We start from the raw sequence: 26966 nt of genomic DNA on the forward strand, positions 1-26966 counted from the left end.
GACAGGGTCTCACTATGCAGTTCAGGCTGGCCTTGAGCTCACTTTGTAGCCCAGGCTGGTCTTGAACTCGCAAGGGTCCTCCTGCCTCAGCCTCCTGAGTGCTGGGATTACAGGCATGTGCCACCACGCCCGGCTCCTTCCCAATGTCTTGTCCCATGGGCTGCCTCTTGAGCTGCAGGGGGTGGCCACGGTTCACAGCCCTCTGCTCCCTGCCATGCCCACTCTCCGCCCCAGGTCTCCTCCTTCAGTCCTGAAGCCTTACTTCGGGAATGTACCCGTTGCACGGGTATTACCTAGTACCTACTCGAGGGCACGCCCGGGGCTGGGACCTCTGTAGTCAACCCGAAAAGACTAAGTGTGGCAGACACGTGGAAACAGACATTTTCGCCCCAGACCAATCCCATCCTGGAGGGTAGGGGCATCAAAGAACGCTCCCTGGAGGAGGTGATGTTCACCAGTGGAAATCCGCTTCTTCCAAGGGTGTAGCTCCCAGGAGCCTACCCAAAATGGGCACCTTTCACCTCGTCTCTTCTAAGAGGTAAACTAACTGTTCCTGGTGCCATGGCAAAGACCGTGGAAGAGGGCCAAATGAGAATTCCCACTTTCCTTCTTGCCAGCTTGATGATCTCGGGAGAGGGGCTAGACCTCTCGGGCCTCACTCCCTGCTAAAATGGAGACAATAGGAGAAGCCGCCTTACAGGATTGCTGCAGGGATTAAGAGTAGGGCAGAGGCGTTGGATCCAGGCAGATAATTATGACTATCACTTCCCGAAGGTGTGCGTCCAGACGCCATCCTCCTCCTCCACCCACGTCGGGGATGGGCCCTCGGACCCTTGCCCCTTCAAGCACCGCAGCGAGCCAGAGGGACCAGGAGGCTCCGTCCCGCCCGGCTGCTAAGCTGGGTTGCGGGCCGCATCCGCATTTCCGGGCGGGCGGGAGCGGACAGCAGGGGGATGGGCAGCCCGGCCGTACGCTGGCCGCCTGGTGACGCGCCCCCTCATTTGCATGCCCCACGCGGATTGGCCACGGCGGCCGCCGGGACGGGAGGCCGGCCCCCTCCCCCTCCCCCTCCCGCCGCAGCCGCCGCGCAGCTGGTCTCGGTGTAAACAAGTCGAGGCGGCTGCGAACCCGGCCGGGGAGGGGGGACGGCGCCCACCAGGAGCGCCCCCCACTCCCAGACCAGGCCACCCCGCGGATCGGACCCCCACCCGCCCAGGCGAGGTGAGGCCCGCGCCCCCGCCCCACCAGCGAAGACTGCTCCCTTTCCCCCGGCGCCCGCCCCCCACCCCGCGCCCCAGGTGAGCCCTGGCGTCTCAGGTAAGGCTCCGCGATGCAGGTAAGATCCCCTTGCAGAGAGCAGGCCCCACGGCCCCAGGTAAGAGCACCTACCCTCCCAGGTGACCACCTTCAGCGAGGCCAAGAGGTAAAGGACCCTCTCCCCAGGTGAACTCCCTGTACCTCGCAGTAGCCCCACCCACGGTCCAGATGGGGTCCTAGGGACCACCCACTTCCTAAACCCGCATGCTCCCCTTAGACTGGGAACTGACAGCCCATTCAATAAAAGCCCCTTCCTCCAGCTTCAGATACCAGGTCAGCGGGGGTGAGCCGGGAAGCAGGTGGGTGACTCACCTGGGCTCCTCCTAGCCTCAGTTTCCCCGCTGATGCAACCTGAGGCCTCAGCACTGAGTCAGAACTAAGACTTGTCCCTGGTGAGGCTGCTGGCCCTAGGGAGAGGAGAGCGCACGCAGCCGAGTGTGACAGACAGAGTCCTCGTGGTGCTGGGCGTGCCTGCCTGCGTGTGCCCTGGGGCCTGACAGCCCACCTACTCCCTTCCTGGCAGGCACTGGGCTCCCTCTGCTCCCCGTGGGCCGCTCCCCGCGTGGGGCCATTGCCCCTGGCCCCCGCCATGGTGCGGATTTCAAAGCCCAAGACGTTTCAGGCCTACTTGGATGACTGTCACCGAAGGTACAGCTGTGCCCACTGCCGAGCTCACCTGGCCAACCACGACGACCTCATCTCCAAGGTAACCAGGCCACAGATGAGGCTGGAGTGGGAGGCCGAGGGGCTTCCCGGCAGCTCCACACCAGTAGCCCTGACCACCCCGCCCTCTCTGCTTCCCTACCGTTCAGTCTTTCCAGGGCAGTCAGGGGCGCGCCTACCTCTTCAACTCTGTGTGAGTATTTGGCCCCGCTCCTTTCTTTGCCGACCCTGCATTATGCAGAGACTCCCAGAGTCCCCTGGCTCAGGCTGGAAGCTGTGTTCGCCCTCTCTTGGATGCTAAGGACAGACACAAGGTTGAGGGGGGTCTGTGATGGCAGGACCCTCCCTGGGACTGCCCCATGTCCCTGCAGGGTAAACGTGGGCTGCGGGCCAGCCGAGGAGCGGGTGCTGCTGACCGGCCTTCATGCTGTCGCTGACATCCACTGCGAGAACTGCAAGACTACATTGGGTTGGAAATATGTGAGTCAGCCCTCTCTGACCTCAGGCTCACCTTTGACCTGACCTCGCATCACCTCTCCTTCATATTGGTCACGCAGTAACCTTTCAGACTGCATAGGCCCAGCACAGACAAGTCACGCTATGTTTACCCCAACCATGTCCTCTTCTGTCAAAGGCTTTTAGAATTTTTGTCTTCACCCCGTCCCTTCCCTCAGAGGCACTAGCATCCCTATTTTAGAGATGAAGATATATGCACGGTCACCATTTAGTGAATACTTACATGCTGGACAGTTACTTGCTTGGCGTATATTCGTATCCAAGTCATATAGATAGATTCTGTGACATCTGTTTTGCAGAAAACAGGGAAGCCCAGAGATGTTAGGTAACTTGCCCGAGATCACACAGCTGGTAACAGAATAGGAACCAGAATCTTAGTTGACTTATTTGGTTTTTTTTATTTTTTTGTTTTGTTTTGTTTTCGTCTTTTTGAGACAGGGTCTCGCTTTGCAGTGCAGGCTGGCCTTGAGCTCACTTTGTAGCCCAGGCTGGTCTCGAACTTGCAACGATCCTCCTGCCTCAGCCTCCCAAGTGCTGGGATTACAGGCATGTGCCACCACGCCCGGCTCCATTTGCCTTATTTGTTAACCCCAGACCATTGGCCACCAGCTTGTCACAGGATCAGAGAAGTTCTCTAGGACCCGACAGCAACATGGGACTTGGGTCCCACAGGCCTCCTTCTCTGTGTCTCTTTTTGCTACTGCTGCTGTCCAGGATCTGACTTCATTACTCTGCATCTCATTTCTTTATCTGACATTGGAGAATAAAGCCACTACCTGGCTCCCAAGACTGTTGCAGGCATCCGTTTAGATGTAGCAATGATGTTCTTGGGAATCTGCGAGGGACGGGATTGGCCGTTGTTCTTGCAGTGCCTCCTTTCTTGATGTGGATGCCAGAGGCAGACAGCCCTGATCTGAGTTCACCTCTGGCCCTTCCACAGATTCGCTGTGTGTCTTTGAATAGGTGATATGGTTTCTCTGAAGTACAGTAAAATAAGGAGGTGGCCTTATGAGGTTAAAACCCAAGTGCCTGCAAAGCTAAGCAGATACTGTGGATTTGTAAACGTGGTGACATGAAGGTAGTGGGGAGAACAGGGCAGGGCAAACAGGAGTGAGCCTGCGTGCCCGTAGTTTAGTATTTTAAATGTTTTGTGGTGCTGGGATTGAACCCAGGGCCTCCTGCGTGCTAGGCAAGTGCCCTACTGATGAGCTACATCCCCAGCCCCTAAAGATATTTTTATTAAACTCTCTGCTGTCTGAAAGAACCACGTGGAGGCTGAAATGGCCCTGAGGCCACCAGTGTGCGATCCCTAGACTATGAAATCTCTTAGGCATTCCCATATCCTCTCTGTTGGAGCAGTCGTTAATGTTTAAAAACATTAAACATGAGGTAAGGCAGGTGTGGTGGCGCATGCTTGTGATCCCAGCACTCGAGAAGGTGAGACAGGAGAATCACCTCAGTTTTGAAGCCAGCCTGGGGTACATAGTAAGACCCTGTCTCATCAAAAACCAACAACAACAGCAAAAGGTGATTTACAGCTCTGTCCACTCCTTGTTAGTCAGAAGCACAGCCCTGCTATTTACCAGCTTTTATTTACCAGTGTCTGTGGCAGGTAGTTTGATTTCTCTGGGCCACAGTTTACCCATATGTAAAATGGGGCCAGTCATATTCTCTTCCCAAGTCATATTCTTTTCCTTAGGCCTTTGGGGTAGAGCTCTTGCCCTGGGATGACAGACCCTCCCCTCCTTTCAGGAGCAGGCTTTTGAGAGCAGCCAGAAGTACAAAGAGGGGAAGTACATCATTGAACTCAACCACATGATCAAAGACAACGGCTGGGACTGACTCCTGCGCCTGACTCATGTGGCTCCAGCCTGGCCTGGCCGCCAGGGGCCGCCACTGGCTTCCCTCCGCCTGGAGGGAGCTCTGAACCCCTCAGGGCCCCTTGCAGAGGAAGGATCCCGCACCTGTACATATATTTTATTGCATGCACTGTGACCTTGGGGGCAGATCAGAAGGAGGACGACACCCCTGCACCTCCCTGCGATCTGGCTGGCTTGGATCTCATTTTTAACCCTCTCCTGCCCCGCCTGCCCCAAAGATATGGCCTGTGTGCTGCTCTCGGCCCCAGTACACCGTCTGCCTTGTGAACTCTCCCCCCAACGGGTCCCTTTCACCCCACGCGTGTCTGTCCCCCTTGTTCTGTAGCATTTGTACATAATAAAATGATGGAGTGCAGACAGCCCAAGGCTTGCGTGGAATCCGGGAAAGGGAAGTCCGAGCTAGACTCCTGCCCCGTATATATAGACCTGCTCCGCTCTGCGCCTCAGCGGGACATGGGGCAGGCACTGCCATCCAGGTGTCTGCTGGGCGTGAAGATCGAGGCGCCTGCACTGGCCCGTAGGCCTTGACCTCGGCTGATCTGCATCTTCCTGGCTTTAGTGCTAGGACGCCGCCTAGGGGCAGCTCGGGGAGGTCTCCGGGTTCGCTGACTACGACTCCCAACGGCGCTTGCGCGGTCTGCTGGTCTCCTTTTCCCGCTTGGGTGCGGGGCCTACTGGGAAATGCAGTCCCAGGGATTGCCGGCACGGTCCCACTGCAACCCCGCGGGAGACGTAGGGGGCGGTTGTGTAGGGCGCGCCCTGTAACTTTTGAGGCTTGGTAGAGGGTGCAGGTTTTTTCAGAATGGGAACCAGGGAGAATGCCAGCATTCAGTCCTCTGCTGCGGACTCCTCGACGTCCCCAGCGTCCCGTGTAATAAGCTCAGGCCAGGGTCTTCCAACCCTACACTTCCCTCCAGTTACGAATCTTTCCTCTAGGATCAGTTCTCCAAGTGAAGAAGACCTACCAGAAAGTCTGGAACTCTAGGGTCGACCCCAGGACCCCAGGCTTGGTCCCAGGGCCCCGGCCCCGCCCCCGCAGCTTATCCTTAACCGGGGCTCCCCCCGTGGGAACGGGGACCAGCTGGCCGGAAGCGCCAAACTGCGTTTCTGTCCAAGCCCTGGGGATCAATCAAGCCGAAGAGTTAATTATGTAATGAGGGGGCAGGGGGTCGGGACTAATGAAGTCGCCCAAGGAGGAGGGGGGAGGGTACCCAGGTATCCGGCCCCCTCTCGGATCCCTTCGAGGCCCCAGGGATCTTCACTCCAGTCCACCTCCAGGGCCCCAAAGAGGGGAGGGGCTGTGATCCCGGGTCTGCAAGGGGCTGAGCTGTGAGCTATAAAGGGGCATCTCTCAGCACTTGGGGACTCCAGGCAGCGTGACCTGAGAGCCCAGCAGGACTACAGCATGTACCATCCTCGAGAGTTGTACCCATCCCTGGGGACCGGCTACCGTCTGGGGCCCCCCCAATCTGGGGCCGACTCCAGCTTCCCTACTGCCCTGGCAGAGGGCTACCGCTATCCGGGTGAGCTGTGGGACCAGCTCCTGCCTGGGGGGCCTGGGGGGTGTGACCCCGGGCCGCCGCCTCATTCTTCCCACATCTCCAGATCTAGACACCCCCAAACTGGACTGCTACCTCTCTGGGATTGAAACTGCACCACGCACTCTGGCTGCACCCGCACCTCTGCCCCTTCTGCCCCCCACCCTGGGCGCTGAGCCAGCCCTGCCAGCTGCAGAGGCCCTTCGCTCGCTCCCTGGGGTCAGCCTGAGCCTGGAGAACCAGGAGCTGTGGAAGGAGTTCAGCGCTGTGGGGACGGAGATGATCATCACCAAAGCTGGCAGGTGAGGGCTGGCCAGGTCAGAGTCTGGGCCGCGGTCCCAGGGAAAGCACCGTTCCTGGGATGGGGCTAGGCTCGGGGGTTTCTCTAGGGCCAGAGCTCTGCCACAGTTTGGTCGCTGCTGCCTGGGAAACTGGCGACTGTGGATGGACTCAGAAGTCATTCCGTGGCAGGTCAAGGGTCAGGCTGTGGAGTCTGACACTGGATTTAGAGGCCAGTCTACCAAGGGTCATAGGTCAGTGTACATCAGGGTCAGGAAGGTTGACTGGGTTATAGATTAGTAGATGGCCTAGATCAGGGGTTCGTCTGTGGCTGGAATCTGGGTTCAAACTTCCAAGGTTCAGGAAGTGATCAGCATCAGGGAAATCTGGCCGGGACCCGGGGTCAGTGTATGACTTGAGTAGGAATCAGTCTGTGACTAAGTTCCAAGCTCACCCCAGTGGCAAGGAAGCGGTCAGTGTATAGCCTGTAGTAAGGACTTTATCTAGGGCCAGAGCTCAGGCCCTAGCACAGTAAATCCTCTGCCCCACTGAAGGCAAGGCCTTGGCGGGGGCGGGCTGCTGAGGATTGAACCCACAGCTGCTCCACTGCGGAACTACATCCCCAGCTACATATATTACTACTACCACTACTACTTCTACTACTACAGGGTCTTGCTAAATTGCCCGGGTGGGATTTGAACTTGTGATCCTCCTGCTTCAGCCTCTCAGTGCTGGCATTACAGGCATCCCAGCTCAGGGCCTATTTTTTCTGCAATAAATTTGTTTAACAGCTGTGGAGAATAAGTGAGGGGGCTAGGATAGGGCCCAAGAAGCTCCTAGCAAGATTTCAGGAAGCAAAGTTAGTCGCCACTGCTTTTGCAGATAGTTTGAGGAGCTAGGGGTCAGGAGCCCGGCTCTGCTCCTAACCCGCTGTGTGACCCCAGTCAGGTCCCCTAACCTGCTGGTTCTGTTTCTCTCTGTGGAACGGAATGAGAAGCCCTCCAGCCCTAAGCTTCTGCCCTCTGGGTTCTAATGCCACCTTCCTCATGTTTCTCTGGCAGACCTGTTGCCAGCCCCCTCGCTGTGCTGAGCCTGCCTCTGGCCAGTGCCGCTCCAGGCCTCTGCCCTCCCTCTCGTCCCTGTGCAGACGCATGTTCCCTGCTTGCCGGGTGTCAGTCACTGGCCTGGACCCTGAGGCCCGTTACCTGTTCCTTCTGGACGTGGTGCCGGTGGATGGCGCTCGCTACCGCTGGCAGGGTCGGCGCTGGGAGCCCAGCGGCAAGGCAGAGCCCCGCCTGCCTGACCGAGTCTACATCCACCCTGACTCTCCTGCCACTGGTGCCCACTGGATGCGGCAGCCTGTGTCCTTCCATCGTGTCAAGCTCACCAACAGCACGCTGGACCCCCACGGCCATGTGAGGCCCAGGCTGGGACCCCGGGAGAGAGGTGGCAGCGGGGTGCAGCGGGGTGGAAGGCTAAGGCTTAGCCGAGTGTGGTGGTGCACGCCTGTAATCCCAGCACTCAGGAGGCTGAGGCAGGAGGATTGTTGCGAGTTCGAGGCCAGCCTGGGCCACAAAGTGAGCTCAAGGCCAGCCTGAACTGCACAGTGAGACCCTGTCTCAAAAAGATAAGAAAAAGAAGGCTAAGGCTGTTGGGGCCCAGGGCAGGGAATCACCCCACTTCTTCCCTCCCAGCTGATCTTGCACTCCATGCACAAGTACCAGCCCCGCATACACCTGGTGCGGGCTGCCCAGCTGTGCAGTCAGCACTGGGGGGGCGTGGCCTCCTTCCGCTTCCCTGAGACCACATTCATCTCTGTGACAGCCTACCAGAACCCACGGGTGAGTGACCGCGCTCGAGGGGGTGGTGGTGCCCTACCCAGGCCACCATCACTTTCACCTGGTTGTCTGCCCCCAGATCACACAACTGAAGATTGCCGCCAATCCCTTTGCCAAAGGCTTCCGGGAGAATGGCAGGAACTGTAAGAGGTGGGCATCTTCCGTTCATGTGCTCATTCACTCAACAAATGTTCACTAACTGGTCCCCATGTACCAGCCACTGTGCTGCGTACCAGGAACATGACCCTCAGTGAAGGCATTGACTTACTCACTGATTCAGCAAGTGCTTATTTACTACTTAGTACCTGCTGTGTGCCAGGCACCATTCTAGGCATTGGAGATGTTGGTGAACAAAGCAAACCAAAGCTCAACATGTCCTCAAGGAACTGGGGAGAGTGGACAAGAAAACGAGAAAAATAACATATTTAGAGACAAGTTCTAAAGTCAGAAGCATGCGACTCTTAAAGTCAGGAGAAATAAAGTGGGTGGTGCACACCTGTAATCCCAGCACTTGGAGGCCGAAGCAGGAGGATCGCAGCAAGTTTGAGGCCGGCCTGGGCTACATAGTGAGTTCAAGGCCAGCCTGAACTGCATAGTGAGACCTTGTCTGAAAAAAAAAAAACAAAACAAAAAAGAGGGAAGGATAGGAAGGATTGGAGGGCAGTATTAGTAGTGACCTAGAAAGGCCTCCTTGAGCAGAGGACATTGGGTAAGGAGGGAGCCAGGTGGAGAGCTGGGGGAAGTCATGCCAGGGAGTGAAACCGCATGTGCGGCATGACTATGCCAGGGGTGCCCCTGGGGCGAGGCAAGTGTGGGAGGTGATGGGAAGCAGGAAGGCCTAGCAAGAACTTGGGCCCCTTGGAGCTGACCCCTGCCTTTGGGGAGCTCACGACGTCAGCAGATACAGACGTGAACCACTGGATCGCTGATCCAATGGGAAAGTGGGTCTGCGAGAAATGCCATGAGGTGCGGTGTGCGGCACTGCTGGAGGTTGGGAGGTCTTTCCTGAGGATGTGAGCAGGGTGAGTCAAGCGGGTATAGAGGGGAAAGAAGCTTCCAGAGAGGCAAAAGGCAGATAATGGAGATGGGGTGGAGTGTGATGGGCCTGGGGGAGGTTCGTCTGATAGCAAATGTGGTAGGAAACCATGGAGAAGTATGAGTGGAGGACGAACCCCAGACCTGCTACTTTTGAATTGCTTAATGCTCTGGCCTTCAGTTCCTTCATCTGTGAAATGGGTATGATAATGACACCTACCTGGTAGGGTCCCTGGGAGGGTGAAACGCCTGGCGCCTGCTAAGTACTACTAGTACCGTCATCACCACCATCACCATCATGGTCACTGCTGTTCCTCAGGGAGCGAGATGCCCGCGTGAAGAGGAAACTTCGGAGCTCGGACCCGGTAGCCACAGAGGCCTATGGGAGTGGAGGTGAGCACTGTCCCAGTGGCGATGGGGCGAGGCCTGAGACGCTGATCCTCCTTAGCCCAACCTATCCTATTTGTCTCCCCAGATACACCAGGGGGTCCCTGCGACTCCACCCTGGGAGGGGACATTCGTGAGTCAGATGCAGAGCAGGCCCCAGCCCCCCGGGAAGCTGCCCCTGCCCCAGCTCCTCCTTGCAGTGGCCCTAGTGCTGAGGCCTACCTCCTGCACCCCGCAGCTTTCCACGGGGCCCCAGGCCACCTGCCAACCAGGTGAGCCGGACAAGGACACAAAGCTGGCTTGTTCCCTGAGCTTGTTCCCTGAGGAGGGGAGGGTTCGCCTGCCTTGACACATGTCTCTGCTTCAGGAACCCCAGTTTCCAGGAGGCTCCGGACTCTGGACGCCCGGCCCCCTACGCAGCTGCGTTCTTGGAGCTGCAGCCCGGAGCGGGGAGCTCAGGCTACCCAGCAGCTCCACCTGCCGCGTCCTTCGCCCCGCACTTCCTGCAGGGGAGCCCCTTCCCCCTACCATACCCAGGTCCTGGCGGTTACCTGGATGTGGGCTCCAAGCCTATGTACTGAGCTGTCACAGGGCCACTGGGCCTCTACTTCTCATCACAAACCTCCGTTCCCTTCCCCCAGCCCCATAGCCCCTCATTCCACGGCCCCATCCCCCACACCAAATGGCTGCCTTAGGCCAGCCCCCCGCTTCACACCTTGATTTCACTCCCACCCTCCTCTGGCTTCAAAGCTCAGGCAAGGCTGCTGGAAGTCCAGCTGGGGCCAGCTTCCCCTACCCGGCTCTCACCTCGGTGTGAATGGAGGGAGGCTCTGCCTGGCCAAATGGGGCCACAGCCAGCACCTCCTGGGGCCTCCCTCCCCACTACTGCAAGCCGTACCAGTTTGTTCTCAGGACCAGAGCATTTTTGTTAATAAAACTCAAAAGGCATCAGCGCTCAGGAAATGTTGAGCTCATGGTGTTGACCCTGGGAAGGGGCGGGGGAGGGGCAAGGCCTTACAGGGAGCCCCAGGCCCAACTGCCAGGTTCCGGGCTGCATGACCTTGCGCTGCTCCGTCAACCTTCAACCTGCTCCAGGCTGGCTTCCTCTTCAGGAAAACTAGGGATCTGGAAACGCTAGGTGTTCTGAGAATTGAGGCTGCCCTCAAGAGCCTGCCTCTGCCCAGTCCTGAGGCGGCCTGTAGGGAGCGGGCCAGGCCTGGGCCCCGCCTTCCTCGAAGGACTGGGGCTGAGGCAGTCCCGGCTCTCCCATCCGGCTCCCAGGCCAGTGTCTCTGCCCTCTCCCGACCAAATCTGACATGAGCCTGAATATCATTTTTCTTCTTTTATTAGAATTTTTTTTCTTTTTTTCTCAAAACTTTTATCTAAAAACAAAACAAAAAAAAAAAAAAAAAAGGAAAAAAGAAAACAAAAAATTACTGGAAACTTCATGGTTCAAGTGGGGAGAAAGGAGAGGAGGAGCGTGGTATGAAGGCTCCACCCTCTCCAGAGAAAGTCCTCACCCTTGAAATGCCCCCTGGAGGGAGAGCCAGCCGGGGACAGCCCCTCCATCCCCAGCATCTGGGGAGAGGCCAGAGTCACAGTGGTCCAAGGGCCAGAGAGGTTGGGAGGGGCAGGGGCCGAGGGGTCACAGGAAGTAATCGGCCACAGGCTTCTTGGAGGGGATGCCCCGCGTCTCCTGGGGAGCGGCCTCGAAGATGATGAAGTCCTTCTGGAGATGCTCATCCAGCTCCAAGATGGCTGCCACATTCCCACAGCTGGAGGAGGCGGGCATCGCAGTTAGGGACAGGTCGGCCTAGATGCCCAACCCAACCTCCTGGCCCCGGCAGCTCACCGGTAGCAGTAGTTGGGTGCTGACCACACAGTGAGCACGGTCTCATTGAAGTGCCACTTATACCCCTCCATTACTAGTTGGTGGGCACGGCAGATCATGTCAATGTCGTTGGCTGCGTTAAACTGGGCCACCACGTCACTGCCAAATAGGTAGCCAGCCCCTCGGGGGCTCACGCCCCAGCCTGTCGTGTCTAAGGCAGATAGAGCACAGATGAGAGCAGGACCTCAAGGGTTCTCTGGCTGCCCACCACCCCTGGAAGGGAACCATCTGTCCCCCATCCCCGTCAACCAGAGGCCTGTGGACAAAAGCATGAGAAGAGTATGTCCCAGGAGGTTCTGGGGGACAGGACGAGCACAGCCTCACCCTGCACACCAGCAGGATCAGGTGTGGCGAGGACTTCCTGGCCAAACTATGCCAGTGATGGCAAACCTTTTAGGGACTAAGGTCCAACCTGCAAACCAAAACCCACTTACTTATCATAAACTGCCAACGTTGCAATTAAACCTGAATACTGAAGTTTTAATTTAGTAAAAAAAAAAAACTTACACATTAACATCTTTCTATCTTTTTGTCTTTTTGAGACAGGGTCTCGCTATGCAGTTCAGGCTGCCCTTGAGCTCACTTTGTAGCCCAGGCTGGTCTTGAACTTGAGACAATCCTCCTGCCTCAGCCTTCCGAGTGCTGGGATTACAGGCATGTACCACCACACCTGGCAACATCTTTTGTCATAAAAATAACATGCTCACCACAGGTTCACCACAACTGCCCTATGCCACAACGAAGCACTCCGGAGTGGCAGTGATGGAGGGGAGGGGGTGCCCTGGATGAGAACTCAGGAGACCTGGCCTCAAATCTCAGCTCTGCTCCATACCGGAGGGGAATCCCACAGAATAATCCCCAGGGAGCTAGCACTCTGGGCACCTGACCTCTGAAGAACTGTTGGGTTCTGAGGCTCTTCCCATGCAGGGAGCCAGTAACTCTGTCCCAGGCAGCAGTGTGAGCCAGGACCAGCACGCTCTCATCCCTGGCTGAGCTCCAGCATCCTGCCACCTCCGCTTCTATGCCCTTCAGGAGAGCCAGTGTGGACCAGCCCTGCCCTGCCCCTCCCTGAACTAACTCCCTTGGCCTGACTGTCCCTTCCAGGTACTTGCTTTAATCAGTCCCGAGTGGGTGGGTCCTGCCCCGCCTACCCGCCTTTACCTTCAGGGTCGGACCAGAGGAGGTCACACATGGGCCCGTCGTGAGGCACCTCTTGCTTTCGGTCAATTGTCCGGATCTGGTCCAGGGTCTGGATGGAGGGCGAGAGACCCCCGTGCACACAGAAGATCTAGAAAGAAGAGCAAGGCCAGCCAGGAGGGAGGCAGAGGCCCAGAGCCGCTCCCATCATTCCACCCCGAGAAGTCCTGTGGCCACCTACCTTGCCATCAATGATGGCCGACAGGCTGAGGTAGTCAAAGATCTCAGTGCAGTAGCGCCACACGGTCACCGAGCCATATTTGCGCAGGCACTCGTCATAGAAACCATAGACTTGGGTGATCTGGCGGCTTTCATGGTTGCCCCGGATCAGGGTGATACGGTCAGGATAGCGAACCTGGGGGTCACCAAGCCAGCGCTGGGGGCTGGGCTGTTTCACCTATTTCCCCTCCCAAGCCCCCACACATCTGCCAGTCTCACTCAGGCCTTGGAAGTGCTGTCCCAGCCCAGACTCGTTACCTCCTGCCCGAATCAAGCTGTGCCATCTGCCTCCCGGGCCCCCAGTGCCTCCACAGGAAGCAAATCTTGCCCCCAACCCTTAACTACAAAACTAGAGGCCCCACTTTCACCCGCCGGACAGACCCAAGTCCTCAAAGACATCCAGGGACCTCTCCACCCCGCTTCGCCCTCTCCACCCCACTTCACCAATGCATGTTACATTCGGCAGTCCCCACAGCTGCCCCTTCTTGAATACAGCAGGTCTATCTGCACCCTCTGGCAGGACCTGTCCCACTGGCCTTGTCTCCCTGTCCCTAGGCAAGGTACTGATCTCTTGTAGCACAGCTCCAAAGCAGGGGTCAGAGGAGAGTGGCCCGCAGTGGCCCAGGGCAGGTTCCAGAGGCCAGGAGTTCCCACCTTCAACGCCAGCAGCAGGAGGAAGGTTTCCACGCTGTAGAAACCCCGGTCTACAAAGTCCCCCATGAAGAGGTAGTTGGTCTCAGGGACATCGCCACCCACCTGTGGAAGGGAAAGGTTCTGCTTGGTCCTCAACAGCCCCTTCCCCACTGCAGTTGCCCATGCCCCATCCAGCTGAGAGCCTACTCTCACGAAAGTCCTCCCAACCAGGGGCCTCCTGCCTCCTCCGTGCCGACTAAGTGGATCTCCCAGCCGCCCTGGGCCATGTCCACCTCCACGTGCTTCCCCGCACTCACTCTGAACAGCTCCTTGAGGTCATAGAACTGTCCATGGATGTCACCACACACCTGGGAGGCAGAAGGTGGGCTGGCACTCAGAGCAGACAAAGGGACAGTCCCTCTGTTCCCAGGAACTAGCTTTCGAGAGCCTCATGGTTCTGGCTACGTGGCTAAGTCTCAGTTCAAGTCTACTCCCCTCCTTCAAGTTAGCCTGCTCGGCATCACCCGCCATCCCACACTGAGACCCGACGACTCTGGGCAGGAGCCAAAGGGACCTCTTTCCAGAGACTGACATCTCCCGCGGGACCTGCCCCCACCCCCGCTGCCATCAAGGTACGAAGAACAATTACTGAAACAGCCTCCAAGCTTCCCTTTCTTACAGGGTAGGTGGGGAGCTGTCAGAGCTAAGGGGACTTCTGGCTTGCAGGAATAAGAAGTGGACATGTGGGGCCAGTAAGGGGAATGTCCACGTGCCTAAAGACCAAGGCAGGCTCTGCCAGGGCGGACAGTACTCACTGTGACTGGCGAGTCCACCCTCTGCACGTTACTCTCTTCTACCAAGATCTCTCTGGAGACGGGAGAAGACCGGGGTCACCACAGCCAGGCCAGCCCAGCCCAATTCCTGACCTCCTCTGAGGGTGAGGGGAGGGCACGAGGTGGTCCTTGAACTTCCAGGGGGCAGAAGGGAGGCATGCCATCTCCCTAGGACTGGCTCAGCGCAGCCCTCCACCACTCAACACTCCCTTCCACTGCTCCACGCTGCCCACAGGACGAAGCCCCTCCCTCCCGAGTGGGCTGTGACTTTTCCAGCCTTAACTCTCCTTGCTGCTCCCTCTCGTGCCTCCAGCACTGACTCTGGCAAGACAGCTCTCTCTCCACAACACAGCCTGTTGGTCCTTGACTGTCCCTTAGCTGAGCTGACATCCGTCTACAATCACAGGGTTCTTCTCCCGAACTGTCCAAAGACAGGAGAGAAGGGCCTGGCCAGGCCAACCCCAGAGAGATGCACCTTCTAAGAACGATGCGCTGCTCCCACCCACCCTTTTGACATTAACACGTTCCCGCTGGCTTGAACCACTGGTGGTACAAAGGGACCTACTCACTTTTATTGGTCTTTTTGCTAACAATATTAGTACAAGCTGCCCAAAGGGACAGTCATGCATGTACCTGGGGTTCAAGCCAGTGGGAACGGAACACATTCAAGTCAGAGCTGCCTGGCACCGAGAGACACGAAGTACACCTGTTGTGAACATATTAAAGACATGTAATGGGGTGGGCACGTGGCTTAAGGGTGGAGGAATCGCCTAGAAATAGTGAAGACTTTACTATTCTTTTTCCTTAAGGTGCAGCTTTCCACGTGTACGAGTGAGCGTGAAATAAAATCCCTGGGCCAGCTCGAGGTGCTCAATTGACGCAGGACTGCATTTCCGCATTCTGCCCTTCGGTTAGCGCAGCAGTGAACACTAGCACTCAGCCCGCACGCTATGAGTGTATTAGGAGCTTTGCACGGATGGGTGAGGCTGAACAGCCTCCCTCAAGGGCAGGAACTCCCAAGGCAGATGCAGAGGCTAAAGCACACGAGGTTACTGGTTTGGTCAGTCATAACAGTGAGATTTAAACCAGAGTAGCCTAGCTCCAAGGTCTGACCCTCCTTTTCGGGGCAAATGGGAAGTCTGACTCTTTATCAAGCTATTGAGACGGAAGAGGGCCCCAGGCCCTCCTCAGCCCACCTTCTTTCTGCTAGTCTCCTCTCCTTAGACTGTGAGTTCCCTGAGGCCAGGAAGATTCCCCTATGTCTCTCAGGGTATTCCCTATGACAATGAAACACTGGGGACGTGTGCCTTAGCTTCCTGGAAGAGGCACCAGTGGTGATCCAGAAGTCAGAACAGCAGCGAGGCTCTGCCCTGTGCACTGCGTCTGGTGGTGACCATCCTTCCACACCAACTACTTGTCATGACCTTTCCAACACCATCCTCACCTAACGCAGAGAAACGGAGGCTTAGAGAAAAGTGACAGAATCAAGGTCACACGCTGGAGAGTGGCTGAATTAGAACTTCGGAGTCCAGTTTCCTGAGTTTATTCGGTCCCTTCCACAGACCCTGAGGCAAAACCTGAAACTCGGTTAGGGCCACACACAGGGCCCTGCCTCTTCGCCAAACCCCACTTCCCGCCAGCCTGGCCGTGTGTGGCCTGCCGCCCATTGGGCTCAGGGCTTCCACTCCTCTTCCCAGCCTTCTTAGAACGGCCTTCCTCGCTGCCTCTGGCCTCCACAGCCAACCAAATGATCTCCGCCTCCATTCTATCAGAAGCCTTTCCTGCGGCTTTAGCCCATGCTCCCACTGGCCTTCCCGCACAGCAACACCATCAGCAGCTAGGGACCTCCAGGCACGTACACTGCGCAAAAGCACTAAGCTAGTTCGTTCACCCCCAGCGCCAAGTCACTGAAGGGACTCTCACAGCCCTTACGAAGCACCCCTATCCTCACTTCACCAGCCAGAGAAGCTGAGCGCCAGACAGCACCACTGCGGGCTCAGATTCAAACCCCGAGCCAACAGCCCCCGAACCGGGACTAACCATGGCATCACTCTGCTGCCGCCTGCGCGCGTCTGAGTCTACTCTAGCTTATTTACTACGACTTCTCAGGCGCTCGCACCCACACACATCGACACCACTTGCTCGTACTGCGGCCTGAGAAAGGTCAGGACGTGGAGAAACGGCTGCAGACTTGCTGGCGATTGAACACGTTCAAGTGGTAACCAACCACCTCCCGTTCGGAGCCGTTGGGAGGAAGGCGATTCTTAAAAGCACAAGACCTTGTGCCTTCCTCCCTGCACCTGTTCCTGCTGACACCCCTTCCCCGCGCCCCGGTTCTTCGGGGCCTGTCCCCGAGCTCAGCCCTCCGAGCAGCCTGCCCCAGCGCCGCGGGACTCGTCCCCTGCGTCCCCTAAGCACCTTCGGCGACACTCTTGTCAACACGTCGCACACTTTCGCGGCGCCTGTACCTACAGTCTTTCTCCGGCAGCACCGTGTTTCCGCGGGCAGCGGCCCGTTCTGCTCGTCTCCAGGGAGGTTTCCAGGACGGGCCAAGCCCGGGGGGAAGACGGGGCTTAGCCCAGGCCGGAACCCTGGCGGCGGCCCGGCTCCCCCCGCCCGCGGGGCCGCCAGCCTCACCTGGCCTTGGCACACAGCGCCTTGACTTCGCTCTCCTTGATGAGCTCGCAGCGCCGGAGCTGCTCGATCTGTCGGTCCAGGTCGCTGATCTCCGCCATGGCCCAGCCCCCCCGCGCGGGTCAGAGCTGGGGCCGCCGCCCCCTCCGCGCCGCACAGGGGCCTCCTGGGAAAGGCGAAGACGAGCCCGCGGGTCAGCGTCCGTGCGGGCGGCGGCGGGGAGCCTGGGCGCTGGGCTGGCCTGCCCCCTCCCCGACTCCCCTCACATCGGCCTCAGACCCTCAGCGCCCCACTCCCCGGGCTCAGGGCTCGCTAACGCCTGTCAGACCCCGCGGCCCCGAGCTGAGGGCGGGGCCCTAGAAGGGTCTCAGGCTATTACCGCCGCTGGGACTCCGGCTCGGGCTCTTGGACTCCCTGCCTCCTTCCTTCCCTCCGCTTTGGGCCGCCGCCACCGCCACTTCTACTTCCGGCCCCGCCGCGGAAGCAGAGGGAAGCCACTTCCGCCGCGCGCCGGATATGGCGTCATACACACTCCGCCCCCTCCCTCGCCTCGCCCTGAACCCCGCCTCCGGAGCCTGCGAGTGGGAGCGCAGAAGGAGCCGGAAGTCAGCGACCGAGGGGAAGGAGTTCTAGTGGGATGGGTCCGCTGGGTACTTTGAGGGCTGCTGGAGAGCCGGAACGGACCCCCTTGTTTCAGTTAGGGAAACAAAATGAAGCTGAGCTCGGGCTAGGCTTTGTCACTTCGTCTTACACATTTTGTGTGGGGGGGGGGTGCGTGTGCGCTCGTGCATGTGTGTGTACTTAGTGTTCCTCCCGCGCTACAATCCTGAGGGGTGCAGCTTTGTCTTGTCCATGAGAAAGAGGTTTGGCACTGCAAACATTCATAAATATTTGCTCGGTGCATGAACTCCCAGCCCAAATCCCTTCCCACGGCCCCGAGAAATCTTCGCCGGGGAGGAGCTCAGAAGCTCGGGGTGGAGAGGAGCCCGCCTTTCTCACGCCACGCCCGCGCCTTAGCACGACCCCCTCGGTTCCGGGATGGTCCCCCCACAACCTCTCAGCAGCTTTGTATTGCCTGAAAGTTTTACTTCCTTTTTGTGAAGAAACTGGCTCAGAGAGGTGACTTTTTTGTGCTTGCATAGCTAAAAATTTGGGAGCTTAAATTTATGTGTGTAGACTTTTAAAATTAGAACATGTTTGGAAAACGTAGACTCATTGTGGGGAGTTGGTGTAGTACACATCCTGATTACTTGTAATCCTCCCTTCCCTCTCTTGGTCCCCTGGGAGTCTAATTAAACTAAGTTTGAAGTTTGAAGTAAGGAAAGCTGTGTTCTCAGTTCTAGTTTTCTCATTACTGTTTCTGGAATTCAGTATGTCATAAAATTAAGACCAACCCTTCCAAATTGACATTTATTTATTTGGTTTTTTTTACTTTGTTTTTTTGGTCTTTTTTGAGACAGGGTCTCGCTGTGCAGTTCAGGCTGGCCTGGAGCTCCCTTTGTAGCCCAGGCTGGTCTCGAACTTGCAACGATCCTCCTGCCTCAGGCTCTCGAGTGTTGGGGTTACAGGTGTGCGCCAGCACGCCCGGCTTTATTCGTCTTTCTGAGGCAGGGTCTCACTATGCAGTTCAAGCTGGCCTGAGGCTTCCTTTGTAGCCCAGGCTGGTCTGGAACTTGCAACGATCCTCCTGCCTCAGGCTCTCGAGTGCTGGGATTACAGGTGTGTGCCACCACGCCCGGCCCAAATTGACATTTTAAGTCCTCTGCTTCCTCAGTCTCTTGCTGCAGGCAGGGCAAGCTGTTATCTTTGGTCTTTCCGGTCTCTGCCTCTACACATCGCGCTCCCTTTTGAAATGTCCTTTTTGCCATCCTCCACTTACCCTCAATTTTATTTGTTTTACTTTTGATTTGTTTCCAAGTTGAAGGAGGCCAGGCAGAGAAGTAAAGCCAGAAATTGGAGTACTAGAATTTTATTTTTTCCCCCAGTGCTGGGGTTGAACCCAGGTCTCTGCTAATGCTAGGCAAAAGTTGTACTACTGGCTACACCCCCAGCCGGATTTGGTTCTGGTTGTAGGCAGTAGACACAATGTGCAGAGAGCAAAAAGTTTTAAACTTCAAAACTACGTCAGTTCTATGTGAATTGCTGTGTGGATTCTATCCTGTAGGTCCAAAATGATCAGAAAAGTCAAAATTTTTTCTTTCGTTGGGCAGAGTTCATAACAGAAAGGGCCCATTCCAGGAAAGGATGGGTGGAGATGAGGAGGTTGAAGGAAACTTGGGAAATAACAAGATTAACCAGTTCCCTAGTTTTGGCTAGGGTCTGCAACAGCTATTACTGATGTTAATGTTGCAACCAACACCAGGGTTGAAAGGGTACAGCCTACATTAAGTGTGAACCCCTCCTGATTTCCTGGAATCAAACAGCTGTAAAGACTGATTTTTCTTTGCATATACTGTGCTAAGGAATATCCCTAGCCCAGAGGCTCACTTGTGAACCTGGACCCTGAGCTCCTAGTTGAGCTTTCTGTATGTATACACAGGGAGGTATGAGATACAATCCCAAGTCTTCAAGGAGTTCCTTAGGGGCTGGGGATTTAGCTCAGCAGCACAGCGCAGGCCTGGCAAGCATGAGGTTATGAGTTAGATTCCCTGGTACTGGGGGTGGGGTGGGTGGGGAAAGGAGTTCCTTAGCCCAGAGGACAAAGACATTTCCAATCCCGTCTTGTTACAATGGAGAAGCAAAGCTCAATAGCATATTTTGTGTGTGTCTTTTTGAGGCAGGGTCTCACTATGCAGTTCAGGCTGGCATTGAGCTCACTTTGTAGCCCAGGATGGCCTCGAACTCACAACGATCCTCCTGCCTCAGCCTCCCAAGTACTGGGATTACAGGCATGCACCACCATGACCAGCTCTCAATAGTGTAGATTAATGAGATAGACTATTCCATTTCCACCAAGAGGGAATGCAATGTGGGACAAGATAACCTTAAGCATAAATTAAACATAGACCTGTTATGTTCCCTGGTTTAGGAAAGGTCAACTTTTTTTTTCTGAGACAGGGTCTCACTATGTAGCCCAGGTTGGCCTCACATAGTGATCCTCCTGCCTCAGCTTCCCAACTCATGTCCCGACTTGCCTGACCAGAAAGGTCAACTTTTTTTGTTGTTTTTTTTCTGGTACTGGGAATCAAACTCACGACCTCACACTTGCCAGGCAGGTGCTGTGCTGCTGAGCTAAATCCCCAGCCCCAAGGTCAACTTTTATAGTGGCAGCTGTTTTTGTCATGAGGGCCTCTGGCACTCTTGGGTTTAGGGGATAAAAATGAGGCTAAGAACTGAGCACAGTAATCCCAGTTGCTCATGAGGCTGAGGCAAGAGGATTGCAAGTTTGAGATCAGCCTCAGCTACATGGCAAGATCAAGGCCAGTACAAACTACATGGTGAGACTGTCTCAAAAGCACAACCACGAGGGTGCGTGTGGTGGCGCACACCTGTAATCCCAGCACTCAGGAGGCTGAGGCAGGAAGATTGTTGCAGTTCAAGACCAGCCTGGGCTACAAAGTGAGCTCACAGCCAGCCTGAACTGCACAGCAAGACCCTGTCTCAAAGACAAAAAAAAAAAAAAAAATGTAGCCATGGCTGCAGCCTGCCAAGACTTGTGCATTCACACCTGTACCCCCATGAGTACCCTCACTTGCTCCCCCATGAGGATGGCCCTCAGATGCAACTAGTAGACTTGAGACTACAAGAAAATTTTGCCAGGGGTGGTGGTGCACACCTGTAATCCTAGCACTTGGGAGAATGAGGCAGGACGATCACCTTGACATTTGAGGCCAGGCTGAACTACATAGTGAGAGCTTACCTTTAAAAAAAAAAAAAAAAACGCCGTATCTTTATCTCAGGAACTCTCTTTGTTAAAGCCCTGGGCAAGTAAGAAACAGAGCAGAGAGGTCCTACCTAACCCTTTTACCCAGTCCCTGCCAGGAAAGATGAACACAAAACAAGCGCTCTTTTCTCTTCTGGGCTCAGCGACCTTCTCAGGCCCACCCCTGCCCTGGATACAAGATACACACGTCAGACCCCCTCAAATAGTTGTTTATTGGCAGTAGGCTGGAAGGGGTGCTGGAGTTAGCGTACACGGACAACACCACACACCGAAGTCACTGGGGAGGCAAGAGTGATGGGCAAGCTGGAGGCTGCCTTTGCTAGTGTCACGGTGCAGGGGCCTGGAGTGTGGGGGGCAGCCTCAGAACACCTCAGCTTAGTAGGCGTGGTTAGAGATGAAGAGGGACTCGCTGGCGGCAGCCCCAGCCTGCCCACTTGGAGTGTACTTTCCTTGACAGGCGAGGCTGTTGGCCTAAGAGGAAGAAGGGCCGGAGTGAGGTCTCTTTCAGTCTCCCCTACTCCCCCATGCCCTGCCCGCATTTTGCCCGGCCTTACCAGAGCTCGCTTGATATATTCCTCCTGGGCGGCCTTCAGGTTCTCCTTCTTCCCGCCCCAGGCCTTTAGTGCAGAAGCCTGCAGGGCCCGGCCGTAGGAGAAGGTCAGGGCCCATGGCTTCAGGAGGGGACACTTGTTGATGGCATTGAGGTTGATGGATGCCTCCTCCTCACTCTGTCCTCCAGACAGGAAGGTAATCCCTGCAGAACGGGGTGAGTCACAGGAGGGCCTTAGTCAGAGACCCAGGGGTCTGGGAGAAGCTGCCTTTAGAAGCACCCCGTGGGGCTCCAGGGATATGGGAGCAGTTCATCTACCTCCCTGAGGCCAAGGTGAAGGGGGTGGGCCTCACCAGTGACAGCGGGGGGAACCGTGCGGCGCAGCGCTGTGACAGTTGCCATGGCAATCTCCTCATGGGAATACTTCTGGGTGCAGGCATGGCCTGGGGTGACCATGTTGGGCTTCAGCAAAGTGCCTTCCAGGTAGATGTGGTGGTCACTCAGAGCCTTGTAGACAGCAGCAAGCACCTGGAGCAGGACAGGGCCAAAACAGGGGGGTGTTAGAAGACAAGACTAGCCCAGGGCCAGGGCCCAGCTGTCCACCCGACCACACTGCCCAGGTAGACAGCCACCCTACCTTCTCAGTGACATACTGACAGCGCTTCAAGTCATGGTCTCCATCAGGGAGAATCTCGGGCTCCACGATGGGCACAATGCCATGCTGCGTGGGGAGGGACAGGGTGGCCATGAGATCGCATCTGGAACCCCACAGCCGTGAGCTAAGATCTTATCTCAACAATGAAAGGACTCCTGGCTTCAAAGCTCAGTGGACTACTGGAGACAGGCATCTGCTCAGATCCACCCCCGTAACTCCCACAGCGTCCGCTCCAGACAGGCCCGGTCCGGGGCGGGTGTGGAGAAGGTAGGCGCCTGGGCAGATGGATGGCAAGCCAGCCCACATTGGAGCCAAGTGAAGTGGGAGGTGGCCTAACAGGGCCCTGCAGTCCCACCTGCTGGCAGATGCTGGCGTAACGAGCCAGCACGTTGGCATTTTCCATGATGGCAAGGGATGAGGGGGTGTGCTCGCCAATCTTCAGCACACAGCGCCACTTGGCAAAGTCAGCTCCATCCTTCTTGTACTGGGCGCAGCGCTCAGACAGCCCATCCAGTCCTAAAGAGACCAGAGACAGTGTGGGGGGGCATGGGGCTCTAACCTCTCCTGCACCCAGGTGGGCACCACCCGGGTGGGCTGGGCTGGGAGGGGAAGGTGCCAAACAGTTCTCACCTTGGGTGGTGGTCTCGCCGTTTGTTCCCGCCAGGGGCACCACGCCCTTGTCTACCTGTTGAGGTGGATGAAGGCAATGATCTCTAGCACCCTTTTCTCTAGAGCGCCCTTTTCCCTAGTTTCATGTAATCTCTCATGTGACCTCTCATAATTTGCATATATATGTATGATTTATTCTTTTGAGACAGGGTCTCACTATGTAGCTCAGGCTGCAAATCCTAAACTTTTGATCTTCTTCCAGTTTTAAAAACTTTTACCGAGGGGGGCTGGGGATTTAGCTCAGTGGCACAGCGCCTGCCTGGCAAGCGCAAGGTCGTGAGTTTGATTCCCGGTACCAGAAAAAAACAACAACACCAAAAAAAACCCAAAACACCAACTTTTGCTGGGCACAGTGGCGCACACCTGTAATTTCAGCACTCGGGAGGCTGAGGCAGGAGGATCATTGCAAATTTGAAACCAGCCTGGGCTACAAAGTGAGCTCAAGACCAACCTGAATTGCACAGCAAGACCCTGTCTCAAAAAGACCAAAAAAAAAAAAACGTTTTTACTTTTGTGGGGATATAACTAGACATTGAACCCAGGACCTCTTTTTTTGGGAGAGTCTTCTAGATAGCCAAGTTGCCCAGGCTGGACTCAAACTTATGGCTCAGCTGCCCAGAGTGCTGGGATTACAGGCATGCACCACCATCTGGTTTTTCATGTGTTATATGGAAAAAGATCACGTGCTTTGAATTTGTATGGCTACTAAAACATGCTGACTAGGGGTGTCCTTTAGGGCTAGAACATATAGCCAGGCCTGGTGGCACACGCCTGTAATCCCAGCACTCGTGAGGCTGTGGCAGGAGGATGGTTGCAAGTTCAAGGCCAGCCTGAACTGCATAGTGAGACCCTGTCTCAAAAAGACCAAAAAAACAAAAAACAAAAAACAAAAACCCACAACCAGATAGGACAGAGCATCTGCCTGATATGTACATGACCCTGGTTTCAATCCCAGCACCAGAAAAGAGCTGACTCCACCCAAATCCCTAGACCTCCAACCCAGTGTTCAGCCGCTGCTCTGTCCATCTGGATCTCTCTTCCCCGATCCCCCTCCAGTCGAACATCCCGAGGCCCTGTCCTCTCACCTTGATGCCCACGACACCACCCTTGGACTTGATGACTTGGGGGAAAGGACGTCCGTCGTCCGCCTTCTGGTAGAGCGTCTCATGGAAGAGGATGACACCCCCGATGCAGGGATTCACGCGGTCATCGGCAGTCAGCAGCAGCTGGCGGTAGAAGCGCCGGTTCTCTTCGGTGTTCTCAGTGCCAATAGACTGCAGCCGCTTGGCAATGCTTCCTGGGGGGGTGGGGGGGGGGCAACGCAGGGGAAAATAAGAGGATCAGCCTGCCACTTGCAGCCCTATGCCCTCCTCCCACTCCGCTCTCCTGCCCGCACCGCACCAGTGGACTCATCTGCAGCCAGGATGCCCTTGCCCGGAGCCACAATGCGGTGAGCGATGTCGGACAGCTCCTTCTTCTGCTCCGGGGTCAGGGCTGGGTATTGGTGGGGCATGGTGCTGGTGGTGGCAGGTTCCTGGTTGGAGCAAAGGGAGGAGGGGGGAGTGGTTAGCTGGGCCTCACAGTGGTCTCCCAGCAAACGGGGCCCCTTGCATGAAGGTCAGGGCAAATATTCCCTACCTCCCCTGCCCCTCGCCCGGCAGGTCCCTGGGCTCTTCCTGTCCCCAGCTCTCCCTACACCCGACTTCCTTATGCTAGGCCTGCCTCCTCCTGTACCTTTCCTAACTCTCTCTGCTGCTGGGTGTTGCCCAGCTGAGGGTGGGGTTGCCCACTGGCAACTTGGGGAAAGGAAAAAGCCAAAGCCAGGGACAGGCGGGTCATGTTGAAGCTGAACCCTTCTGGCCTGCGCGTTGCCATGGGGTCACTCTGCCTAGAAACAAAACCGAACCGGAGTATTTTAGAATTTAAAGGGCACAAATAGGGTACAGGGCCCAACAGTCTCACTTGAATGGGCCCGGAGAAGGGAAAGGTCTGTGTTTTGAGCAGTAATCCAATGACCAGATCTGTGATTAGAACCCAGATCTGACTACACCAGTGAGGTGTGTCCCTCCCAATTTTCCCTGGATCCCAGGGCTGGCTCAGGCTCCAAGGACACCCCAAGGTCAGGCTTCTCCCCCCCAAGGTGGGGGAAGGGCGTTAGGAAAAGGGCACTGGAGAAAGGCAGGAGGGCAACCAAAGCCCGGTGAAGGGCAGTGGGGCAAGCCTAGCCCAGGGGCAGGGAAGGGCAGGTTTGAATTCCCACTGTTCATACCCGGAAAGGGGATTAGGAGCATAGGCAAACACCCCACCCCTTCCCTGCAAAATGCTCCTGTCGCGCGGCTGCAGCTGTTCCACGCTCAGAACCAAGGTCAGGAGGTAGGGAAAGACACGGAAAGTGTTAGTTGGTCATCGCGCTCCGCTGAGGGGTTTCCCCTCCTCGCCAGGGGCGCCCGGCTCCCGGCGCAGAACCCCCCACCCCCGCGGGGGAACCCTGGGGTAGAAAGCGAGCTGGCCTCTGCCCCTCGCCGCCTCTTGGGGTCTCTGCAGAGGCAAAGGGCCTCTAACGCTTTGCACTTGGGGGTCGGTACAAAGTGTGGGGAGGTAGGTCCTCCATCTCGCCTAGCTTCCTCCCCCGCCATGACTCAGCGCGGAGCGACCGCGTTGCGCAGCTGACCCGGGCAAGGCGGGCTGGGGAGGCCGAGAGGCAGGGAGACGGGGCTAGGGGCTGGGTGGGTAGGACACGACGGGCCCGGACGGAGCGGGGGCCGGGGGCTCCGTGCGGACGCCGGACCCGCCGCTGCCCCCGAGACCCTCCCCTACGGTCCTCGGCCCACGCACGTGGCCGGGGCGCTCACCTGTCGCGGCAGGGGGCGGTTGCGCGGTGCAGCGGCGGCGGGCGGCGGGCTGGCGAGCGGACTGCGGCCGAACGCGACGGTCGTCACTAGCACCCCGCGCTGCGCGCGTTCCAAGAGGAACGCGGCCTATTCAGCTCCGGGGGCGGCGCAAGGGGCGGGCGGGAGGCGCAGGGCCCGGCCTTTTAAAGGCACCGCTCCGCCCTCCGGAGAATTTCCTTTGCCGGGCAAGAGGCGTCCAATTGCAAGCGAGGCCGCCCAGAGATGCAAAGCTGGGAGGCGGCGCTTGGGGAGGGGGGACCTGGGCTGCGAGAACCGGATCCCTCCGCCGTCCGCCTCTGGACGTGACTCGGGACACATTCCCCCGGCGCCGGCGCCCCCCCCGCACCCCCCCATCCCCGCCTGGCGCGCTCTGCAGCGCCGTGACTCAGCCGGAATTTTGGCATCGCAGGGACTGGGGATGGGGAGGCGTGGGGAAAGCGGGTGGAAGAGCCAGAGAGGTGAGGGCCGGCTTTCCCCTCCCGGGCCCGGCCGCGCCTCGAGCAGCCCCAGCTTCCGGCCTACGCGGCTGCAGCGTGAGTCACGCTATCCGAGCCGCGTGGCCCTGCGTCCGCCCGCCTCGCCGCGCGCTAGGCTGCTCGGGGCGCGTAGCCGATCCCCCTGGCCCTAGGTGCGCAAGGGAGGCGAGGAAAGGGCGGAGAAGGGATGCACAGGGCGCGGCCGGGACTCAGGGATCGGCGACGCCTTCCCCGGCGGTGCGCGGCCCCACCCCGGCAGGTCCCTCCCCACCCACAGCGGCGCGGGGCGGGCTCGGGCTCGGAAGCCAGCCGGGCCTCGCAGGACACGCGCGCTCCGCCCGGGGCCAGCGTGGACCGGCCCGTGTCACCCGCCGGCGGCGGAAACCACACTGCGGAAACTGGCCGGCTACGGATTGTGGGGCCACAGTCCCTGCTAAACGTCTTCCCCGGATCTGACTTCTCCAAAATAACATCCGTCCCCGAGCCGATCTGCCTCCCGGGCACTGTGCGGGCCTCCCGTTCCCTGTGGTCAGCTCTCCCCTCCTCATCCGACCCGTCGGCCCAACCCGTCCCGCGCTCGGCGAGCGGCCCACCTGCGGCGAGGCTGGAGCAGCGGCAGAGCGCGGTCAGCAGCGAGTGAGCCCGGCGCACCCGGACTGGGTTATAAGGCGGCCCCCGCCCTCCCCCGCACCAGTGTCCCGGACCTGCTCTGTAACCCTTGCCCTTTTCCCGCCGTGGATCCCCCAGCAGAGACCTATATTTAGGGAAACCTGAAGCCCCTGACATTCATGCCAGCGGGGCCCTGCGTGGGGGAAGACGCAGCAAGGCTGGATCCGCGTGTGGAGGAGGCCTCTGCCTACTCACCGGTGCTTCGCAAGAAATTTCCTTGGGAATCCAGATTGAGGCTCTTGGTTGTCAGAAATAAATCTCTGAGCAGGGATCTGTGGGAAGGGAAGGGAATACGGGGAGTTGCAAGGGGTGG

The 26966-nt window shown here is 57.5% G+C and overlaps 4 protein-coding genes across 8 annotated transcripts; 2 read left to right on the forward strand and 2 right to left on the reverse strand.

Moving 5' to 3' along the window:
- Positions 1-1055: 1055 nt before the first annotated feature.
- On the forward strand, positions 1056-4735 carry Ypel3 (yippee-like 3). 2 transcript variants are annotated; one of them, XM_005405190.2, is made up of 5 exons: positions 1056-1221; positions 1841-2023; positions 2130-2173; positions 2319-2460; positions 4249-4735. In XM_005405190.2, the coding sequence occupies exons 2-5, from the start codon at positions 1907-1909 to the stop codon at positions 4336-4338; spliced, it is 393 nt and encodes a 130-aa protein (XP_005405247.2). In that variant the 5' UTR covers positions 1056-1221; positions 1841-1906; the 3' UTR covers positions 4339-4735. The 2 variants fall into 2 exon arrangements, with proteins under 2 accessions (XP_005405247.2, XP_005405248.2); XM_005405191.2 differs by having other exon boundaries at positions 1058-1221; positions 2352-2460.
- Positions 4736-4837: 102 nt separating this feature from the next.
- Tbx6 (T-box 6) lies at positions 4838-10846 on the forward strand. Its single transcript, XM_005405189.2, has 8 exons — positions 4838-5899; positions 5982-6216; positions 7341-7608; positions 7888-8034; positions 8111-8181; positions 9386-9459; positions 9542-9725; positions 9821-10846. The coding sequence occupies exons 1-8, from the start codon at positions 5782-5784 to the stop codon at positions 10032-10034; spliced, it is 1311 nt and encodes a 436-aa protein (XP_005405246.1). The 5' UTR covers positions 4838-5781; the 3' UTR covers positions 10035-10846.
- Positions 10847-10854: 8 nt separating this feature from the next.
- Positions 10855-17350, reverse strand: Ppp4c (protein phosphatase 4, catalytic subunit). Of its 2 annotated transcripts, none has more exons than XM_005405187.2 (9): positions 17240-17350; positions 16864-17026; positions 14209-14260; positions 13711-13761; positions 13415-13516; positions 12723-12896; positions 12506-12632; positions 11306-11495; positions 10855-11228 (listed from the first exon to the last, which is right to left on the reverse strand). In XM_005405187.2, exons 2-9 carry the CDS (start codon positions 16959-16961, stop codon positions 11099-11101), a joined length of 924 nt encoding a protein of 307 aa, XP_005405244.1. In that variant the 5' UTR covers positions 16962-17026; positions 17240-17350; the 3' UTR covers positions 10855-11098. The 2 variants fall into 2 exon arrangements, with proteins under 2 accessions (XP_005405244.1, XP_005405245.1); XM_005405188.2 differs by lacking the exon at positions 17240-17350 and adding an exon at positions 14860-14932 and having other exon boundaries at positions 16864-16942.
- Positions 17351-20936: 3586 nt separating this feature from the next.
- Positions 20937-26688, reverse strand: Aldoa (aldolase A, fructose-bisphosphate). Of its 3 annotated transcripts, none has more exons than XM_005405193.2 (9): positions 26578-26688; positions 24019-24151; positions 23703-23914; positions 22579-22633; positions 22304-22464; positions 21931-22014; positions 21647-21821; positions 21298-21497; positions 20937-21214 (listed from the first exon to the last, which is right to left on the reverse strand). In XM_005405193.2, the coding sequence occupies exons 2-9, from the start codon at positions 24128-24130 to the stop codon at positions 21119-21121; spliced, it is 1095 nt and encodes a 364-aa protein (XP_005405250.1). In that variant the 5' UTR covers positions 24131-24151; positions 26578-26688; the 3' UTR covers positions 20937-21118. The 3 variants fall into 3 exon arrangements, with proteins under 3 accessions (XP_005405250.1, XP_005405251.1, XP_013360235.1); XM_005405194.2 differs by lacking the exon at positions 26578-26688 and adding an exon at positions 25470-25574; XM_013504781.1 differs by lacking the exon at positions 26578-26688 and adding an exon at positions 24352-24505.
- Positions 26689-26966: the final 278 nt, after the last annotated feature.

This window comes from Chinchilla lanigera, unplaced genomic scaffold (genome assembly GCF_000276665.1).
Source record: "Chinchilla lanigera isolate Chin_1 unplaced genomic scaffold, ChiLan1.0 scaffold00092, whole genome shotgun sequence".
NCBI classification, from domain to species: Eukaryota; Metazoa; Chordata; class Mammalia; order Rodentia; family Chinchillidae; genus Chinchilla; species Chinchilla lanigera.